Source organism: Neoarius graeffei, chromosome 3 (assembly GCF_027579695.1).
Source record: "Neoarius graeffei isolate fNeoGra1 chromosome 3, fNeoGra1.pri, whole genome shotgun sequence".
NCBI classification, from domain to species: Eukaryota; Metazoa; Chordata; class Actinopteri; order Siluriformes; family Ariidae; genus Neoarius; species Neoarius graeffei.
Genome location: NC_083571.1, coordinates 48,735,291 through 48,744,167, shown reverse-complemented (window position 1 = coordinate 48,744,167; position 8,877 = coordinate 48,735,291). Strand labels below are relative to the sequence as shown.

Sequence of the window (8,877 nt, the reverse complement as noted above, 5' to 3'; positions counted from 1 at the left end):
GGTCGCAGGCAAGCTGGAGCCTATCCCAGCTGACTACAGGCGAAAGGTGGGGTACACCCTGGACAAGTCGCCAGGTCATCACAGGGCTGACACATAGACACAGACAACCATTCACACCTACGGTCAATTTAGAGTCACCAGTTAACCTAACCTGCATGTCTTTGGACTGTGGGGGAAACCGGAGCACCCGGAGGAAACCCACACGGACACGGGGAGAACATGCAAACTCCGCACAGAAAGGCCCTCGCTGGCCACGGGGCTCGAACCCGGACCTTCTTGCTGTGAGGCGACAGCGCTAACCACTACACCACCATGCCGCCGCTTCTGAACTCTTCATATATATATATATATATATATATATATATATATATATATATATATATATATATATATATATATGTGTGTGTGTGTGTGTGTGTGTGTGTATTTTTTAAACTTTGTTACAGACTGTCATCTGAGGCAAACTTATTTGCATTTGTAAAACACAAGAGGCATTTGCCTTTTAAATAAATTACTACATAATCATTTCGTGATACACCCAGTGGACAGCTCAGAGTTTAAAAGGGTCAAAGAGATTACGTTGTGATCTGTGTCCAGGAAGGTAAGACATCTCTCTAAACCGTGGCTTTATTTGTCTTCATATATGTTTGTTATATGATGCAGTTAATATAATTGGATGTGCACAGGAGAAGTGTGAGCCTACATTGCTTCCTCAGTTGGCATTTTCCTTTCCTTCCTTGAGTGCTGGTGTAAATGATCTCAAGTTGTTTCTTTTCTAGTTGAGCAGAAAATGAAGAATTCACAGAGGCCCATGCTTCTTCTTTCAGGTAAACTCTAATTTCAAGTCTCAAACTGATTTCAAGTATTTAGTAATATTGATTTAATGTCACTTGTAATTGTCATAACAATTTAAAATGACTAGGCATATAACAATTCACCAAATTCACAATTTGATTTGATTCCAGATTTTGGGTTCACAGTTCGATTTTACATTTTTGAAAACAAATAAATGAAAAAAATTATCTAAAACTGCAACAGTAATTACTGACGCACATTTGTAAAGGTTGGAGTAAAAATATAATAACGTTATAAGTCAAATTTTCCTTTTGTTAAAAATAATAATCATAGGCCTTTTCTTAATAAACATTGATAAACATTTGCACTACGTTAAATTGCTTCTCTTTTCTTTTGCTTTTGGAAGTTTGTAAAAAGAGTGCTCTGATTTCTTATTCAATCTGTTTGTACAGTCAATCACACAACACTTCTTTCTCGTTTTATCCACAACTTTCCTGTGAGAGACAGCGGGGGTTGCCATGACACCGCCTCTCCCAGATGCCAGTCTTTGATTTCTGCTTTATCCAAGGAGCTGAGGCTGACGGAGCTAAACAGAGCCGTACGACAGCCATGTTTCAGTCAGATGATAATGTCTTTTTAAATTATGTCTTTTTCTGGTTCAACATGTGCCATCGGTTGCACAAACAACTCGCGAAAGCTTAAAGATTTTATGAATGGAATCTGTTTTGAGCACAAACGGACTCGCAAAATGTGTTGTCCAGCACCATACACTGCTCATCTGTACAGTACATGTGATTCCTGTCTTTCCACTAACCACTGCATTTTGGACCTGAATCAACAACATTAATTTGATGTAAATGTTCTTTCAATATTGTACATTATTCAAACATTACACTGCATAAGTCATTTAGCTGACGTTTTTATTCAAAGCGACTAACAATAAGCGTATGTAGCCTCGGTAGCCAAGAGAATCCAAGAACAACCAGTGCTGAAGTACTAGTGTAAACAAATACCATCCAATATCTGGAATGATCAGGGTAGTTAAGAAGTTGAAGAAGCTTGGACAAATACATGGACAAAGAATTATTTAAGTATGGTATGTTTTGTTTCTGGGGCGGCACGGTGGTGTAGTGGTTAGCGCTGTCGCCTCACAGCAAGAAGGTCCAGGTTCAAGCCCCGTGGCCGGCGAGGGAGTTTGCATGTTCTCCCCGTGTCCGCGTGGGTTTCCTCCGGGTGCTCCGGTTTCCCCCACAGTCCAAAGACATGCAGGTTAGGTTAACTGGTGACTCTAAATTGACAGTAGGTGTGAATAGTTGTCTGTGTCTATGTGTCAGCCCTGTGATGACCTGGCGACTTGTCCAGGGTGTACCCCGCCTTTCGCCCGTAGTCAGCTGGGATAGGCTCCAGCTTGCCTGCAACCCTGTAGAAGGATAAAGCAGCTAGAGATAATGAGATGAGATGTTTTGTTTCCAAAGTTTGCATTAAAATGGTTAGCCTATGCTTCTCTCCTAGCTTTTGCTTCTTGAGCCTATACATATTGAGCCTATATGGCATTTGGCAGATGCTTTTGTCCAAAGCGACTGATAATATATAAACACTACATTATTAGTAAACCAAAACAATAATACAATCGTTCTTCTCTGACATAACATACCTTCCATGATAATTTGTAAATCATAATAGCTGCTGCATGACTGAAGAGTTTCCCTAACCCTGCAATGCAGGAACAGCCGACTGTTTCTATCACACCAGGTGTTTGGGTTTGTTCATACTCTGGCTAGGTTCAACCTCAGCCTTTAAGCAAACAAACTCACCCTTTCTTTTGCACACAGTTTTGCTAATTTTATTACTGTGTAGGTAATTGTACACCTCTGTGCTTTTGTTCCTGAGCTCCTCGCCTTCAATGCCCTCACTAAGAATAAAATAATCAACAATGTCAATGCAGCTGATGTCCAGTGATGGGAATAACGGCGTTACAAATAAACGGCGTTACTAACGGCGTTACTTTTTTTAGTAACGAGTAATCTAACTAATTACTTTTTACATCGTTATAACGCTGTTCCCGTTACTTACAATAAAATACTATGCGTTACTTTATTAAAGCTGTTCTCATCTGGCACGCTGCTCGCTCAGCCTTTCTTTACTCTGCTTTCGTGTGGGGCGGGGAGACGCGAGACAACGGCACAGTAAGCCAATCAGAGTAGATTTGGACAACATACGTGTGTAGGCCACGCCTACTGCACTACTGCGCGCTCTTTCAATCGGAAGACACAGTGATGGCGAGCGGTCAGCCCAGCACTGCGCTTTCACATTGGAAATACAGCCATTACTTTTCATTACTTGAAATAAAAGGCAAGAGTGTTTACGTGCAATGCACATTATGTCGAGGAACAAAGCGTTTGTCCTCTTCACTGGCCAGTAATTAGTAACATAATTTTAATAACTACAAAAATATATTACATTTGATAGATGTCTTATCTCACATTGTCCCACAAAATTATTAATATAGTGTAGATAACATTACTAATTGGTTCGGTTAAGTGTCCATTTCAGTCATTAAACACATTTAACATTCACTTTTATTATGATTACACTAATTGAATTTGATTTTTTTTTTGAGGGGGAACGAAATGTAACGGAATAATTACTTTCCCTGGTAATTAATTACTTTTATGACAAAGTAACTCCGTTAGTAACTCAGTTACTTTTTGGGAAAAGTAACTAGTAACTATAACTAATTACTTTTTGAAAGTAACGTGCCCAACACTGCTGATGTCAGGCCACAACTTCATGTCATCTAGCCATTCCGTGAGGGTAGACCGATGGGGCACTTTGATCGTATTATCCCTAGAACATGTCAGAAAATCGGACCCGTGTAACCATCGTTTAGTCATCTTTGATCTTCCTTACCCAGCAGTTAGTGTTAACTACAAACATCAACACAATGGAGCAAAAGAAAGATCATGGCTTCTGCTATGATACAGCAATGAATCATGGAAAAGATCAGAGTTCTGGAAAGTTGTGGATACCTATTTTCACAAGTGCTTTTGTAGGATACTGTTGTTGTTGGCTCCTTCCTTCGATCTCGAAAGATCATGGTGATTTGCGCCAGGGGTCATCCATCAGTTGTTGAGTTGCAGCGCCTAGTATGCCTGTATAGGCCGATGCATGAGCCGCACGGTCAGACGCGCAGCTTGTGAACAGGCAAGGCAGGCAACTGCTTGGGGCCCCCTGGCCCAGGGGCCCCCCGAGAGTTGGGGCCCAAGGGCTTATTTATTTTGTTTTTTATTGTTTTTATTGTTCTTTACCATTGTATTTTCACATTTAGAATTTAAAAAACTTTGATTTCATAAATTTTTCATTGGTGTCAGATTATTTATAACATATTGGTGATGAACACTGGTCAGAAGGGCCCCCTGGAAATTTTTGCTTGGGGCCACAACAGACTCTAGAATCGCCTCTGCGCACGGTCAGCTACAGTCGCTGCAGGTGAAGTTGCTTGGTCGGGTGTCTGTTGATGCCGTCTGCAGTTTCCACTGTCATCAGAGCCTCCTCTCCCCCCACCGGGTTTCTCTCCTTTCCTCGGCTTCCCCAATGACAGCCTTGGTGGTAGACCGCCAGCCGGTGCGGTCTGAGGCCGCCGTCTCCAGGTCTGCGGGGTTGAAGCCGCCTGCCCTCAGGTCGCACTTCCACACATCCTTGTAGCATAGTGCAGGTCGTCCTGTGGGTCTGGAGCCTGTGGCCAGCTCACCATACAGCACATCCTTTGGGATGCGGCCGTCGTCCATGCGGCTGATGTGGCCTAGCCAGCGCAGGCATCTCTGGGTAAGCATGGCAAACATGCTGGGCATCCCTGCCTTGGCCAGGACATTGGTGTTGGTGACACAGTCCTGCCAGGTGATGCCCGGCAGTCTTCTGAGACAGCGCATGTGGAAGGCGTTCAGTCTGCGTTCTTGGCGGGAGTAGAGGGTCCATGCTTTGCTTCCATAGAGGAGAGTGCTCAGCACACAGGCCTGATACACTTTCAGTTTGGTGTTGGCGGTGAGCATGGTGTTGTCCCAGATTCTCTTCGCAAGACGGGCCATTGCTGTTACTGCTTTGCTGATCCGCACACTTAGCTCGGTGTCGAGAGAGAGGTTGCTGGAGATGGTGGAGCCCAGATAGGTGAACCTATCCACCACTTCGAGGGTGTGGTTGCCGATGGTGATGTCGGGAGCTCTACTGACATCCTGGCCCATTGGTCTTCTTCAGGCTTATAGTGAGCCCAAACTCGTTGCAGGCGTCTGTGAAGCGGGTGATGAGTCACTGTAGTGCTTCCTAGGTGTGGGCAGTGAGGGTGGCATCATCTGTGAAGAGCATCTCTCTGATGAGGACCTTCCACACCTTCGTCTTTGCTCGGAGGCGTGCCAGGTTGAAGAGGCCCCCGTCACTCCTGGTGTGGAGGAAGATGCCGTCTTCGGACTGTCGGAAGGCGTGGTGCAACAGCAGGGAGAAGAACATGCTGAAGAGAGTTGGAGCGAGGACACACCCCTGCTTGACACTGCTCTTGATTGGGAAGGGGTCTGAGGATGATCCTTCGTACTGAACAGTGCCACTCGTTGTTATGGAAGGACGTGATCATCCTCAGGAGCTTGGGGGGACATCCAATCTGGTGTAGGAGGGTGAAGAGTCCTTCTCTTCTGACCAAGTCGAACGCCTTGGTCAGGTCGATGAAGGCGATGAGCAAGGGTCGTCTCTGCTCATGGCACTTCTCTTATAGCTGTTTCAGGGAGAAAACCATGTTGATGGTTGATCTGGCTGTTCTAAAGCTGCACTGTGCCTCTGGGTACACCTGCTCAGTGAGGAGCTGCAGTCTGTTGAGGACAATGTGGGTGAAGGCTTTGCTGAGGCACAAGATACTGTGATAGTTGTTGCAATCGCTGTGGTCCCCTTTCTTCTTGTACAGCATGATGATCTTGGCATCACACATGTCCTGGGGTACTGTCCCTTCCCCCCAGCACTGCAGCAGAAGCTCACATAGGTGACCCAAGAGAGAGCTTTCCTTGCCGGCTTTGATGACTTAAGGCAGGATGCCATCGCTACCTGGAGCTTTACCACAGACAAGTGAGTCAATGGCCTTGCTGAGCTCCTCAATGGTGGGTGGGGTGTCCAGCTCCTCCATGATGGATAGTGGGGTGGTCTCTTCGATGGCCATGTGTGTGACAGTGTTCTCCCTGGAGTAGAGCTCCTGGTAATGCTCCACCCACCTCTCCTTCTGTTTGCTGCGGTCAGTAATGACTTGCCCAGAGGCAGATTTGAGGGGAGCAGTCTTGATGATGCTTGGGCCGAAAGCTTTCTTCATGCCATCGTACATGGCTCGGACATTGCCAAGGTCTGCCGAGACCTGGATGTATTGGCACAACTTCAGCCAGTACTAGTTGGCGCATCTCCTGGTGGTCCGCTGGGCATTGCTTCGGGCTGTGCGTAAAGCAGTAAGCGTCTTCGCTGAGGGCTCTCTATTGTAAGTGAGGAGAGTGGCTCGCTTGGCGGCAATGGCAGGCTCCATCTCGACAATCCCTGCCTCGAACCAGCCCTCATTCTTCCTCTCTCTCTTCCCGAAGGTGTCCGTGGCAGACCGGTACACAGCGTCGCGGAAGTAGTTCCACCGCGATGTGGCACTGTCGGTGGGGCAATCCTCGAGGGCACCGTCGGCGACTCTGGCAAAGCGCTCACGCAGTTCAGGCATTGACATCCTAGCTGTATTGATACGGGGACAACCCTTCTGCTTGGAGCAGTGGATTCGTCTGGGGCGAAGACATACCTTGCTGACAACCAGGCCTCCAGGACACCCTGTGGTGAGGCTTGGTGGAGAAGGTGTTGGTGAGGCAGAGGTCATGGTAGGAGCAAAGCTCAAGCAGTCGCTGGCCGTTCTCGTTGAGCTTGCTGATGCCAATTTTGTGGGATAAGAGCTGCGTTATTTCCGCATTGGGTGTAGTCACATGCAATCCCTTTATTTTAGGTTATTCTTCCATCTGCTATCTAAACAATGCAGTTATAGCGAGGAAACATGAAGATATGATGTAGCCTAATAATAATCACGGTTAAGATTTTTATTTCATTGAATCAAATTATCATAAATTTCTTCTATGATTTATCACTGCATGATATATTGTTACATGCCTAAAAATGACAATATATTGTATGGATTTTTAAAAATATCGGTCACATGTGCTTCCTATTATGTATTTCCCTAAGCAGGCACATAATCAAATGTGTAATTTTAGATCATGTATTTTTACGCAGGGATGTGCATTTTCTCATTGCAGTGGATACTGACCCATCAGCAAGGTAAGGAATATATGACAACATTGAAAATCTGGGATTTTTGTTTTTCTCATTTATTGTATAAATTGCTTATTATATAAATTGGAAACAAACAGAAGGTTTTACAATTTTGAATTATTTAAAACAAAGATAGTATAAGCATTAAAAAATATTTTGAATATTTATTATTCATAATTCTGCACTATTTCTTGGTCCCATATTTGGAAAGTAAATGTTAACTACTTTGTACAAATGGTCAGATTTTCCATATGCCTCATCTCTTCCAATGAGGCATGTGTTCAGATGACACGCTGATGGATTTGGTCTAAAATGGATCATAAGGATTTGTACAAATTTTTGGCATCCATGCCAGCTTGAATGCACACAATCATTAAATTAAAAAGGGGACGTATACTAAGATATAGCTAATACTAAAAAAAACTCTGAAACTCATGTAACTATTTCTAAGGTACTACTTTTTCCTAAAGTTGTAGCTAATCATATAATTTGAAACCTTCTTACATTAAATTATGCAAAATTGAAGCATTTTAACTTGTAGTCTCAGACTTTTGGACCTCTGTGTGTGCGTGTGCGTGTGTACACAACTCCAACACAGAACAAAGTTGGGCTGGTATGTTGAAATTGAAAATAAAGCTGAAAATAATGATTTGTAAATAATCTTTGACATATATTGCATTCAAAAGAAAATTGCAGTACATTATTTGATGTCTTTCTGTCAAGTGCACGAGGGAGGCGGATGTAAGTGCAGAAGTGTTTATTATAATACAGTGTGATCCATACATACAGTGGTGCTTGAAAGTTTGTGAACCCTTTAGAATTTTCTATATTTCAACATAAATATGACCTAAAACATCATCAGATTTTCACACAAGTCCTAAAAGTAGATAAAGAGAACCAAGTTAAACAAATGAGACAAAAATATTATACTTGGTTATTTATTTATTGAGGAAAATGATCCAATATTGCATATCTGTGAGTGGCAAAAGTATGTGAACCTTTGCTTTCAGTATCTGGTGTGACCCCCTTGTGCAGCAATAACTGCAACTAAACGTTTGCGGTAACTGTTGATCAGTCCTGCACACCGGCTTGGAGGAATTTTAGCCCGTTCCTCCATACAGAACAACTTCAACTCTGGGATGTTGGTGGGTTTCCTCACATGAACTGCTCACTTCAGGTCCTTCCACAGCATTTTGATTGGATTAAGGTCAGGACTTTGACTTGGCCATTCCAAAACATTAACTTTATTCTTCTTTAACCATTCTTTGGTAGAATGACTTGTGTGCTTAGGGTCGTTGTCTTGCTGCATGACCCACCTTCTCTTGAGATTCAGTTCATGGACAGATGTCCTGACATTTTCCTTTAGAATTTGCTGGTATAATTCAGAATTCATTGTTCCATCAATGATGGCAAGCTGTCCTGGCCCAGATGCAGCAAAACAGGCCCAAACCATGATACTACCACCACCATGTTTCACAGATGGGATAAGGTTCTTGTGCTAGAATGCAGTGTTTTCCTTTCTCCAAACATAACATTTCTCATTTAAACCAAAAAGTTCTATTTTGGTCTCATCCATCCACAAAACACTTTCCAATAACCTTCTGGCTTGTCCACGTGATCTTTAGCAAACTGAAGATGAGCAGCAATGTTCTTTTTGGAGAGCAGTGGCTTTTTCCTTGCAACCCTGCCATGCACACTATTTGTTGTTCAGTGTTCTCCTGATGGTGGACTCATGAACATTAACATTAGCCAATGTGAGCG

General features: G+C 43.6%; 1 protein-coding gene across 1 annotated transcript in view; it reads left to right on the top strand.

Moving 5' to 3' along the window:
- The first annotated feature begins 793 nt into the window (after nt 1-793).
- Nucleotides 794-8,877, top strand: part of LOC132883383 (fucolectin-like) — a 63,722-nt gene continuing 55,638 nt past the window's right edge. The window contains exons 1-2 of the mRNA XM_060916958.1: nt 794-827; nt 7,078-7,122. Coding sequence (XP_060772941.1) covers nt 812-827; nt 7,078-7,122 — 61 coding nt within the window. The 5' untranslated portion in view covers nt 794-811. The remainder of the gene's footprint in view (nt 828-7,077; nt 7,123-8,877) is intronic.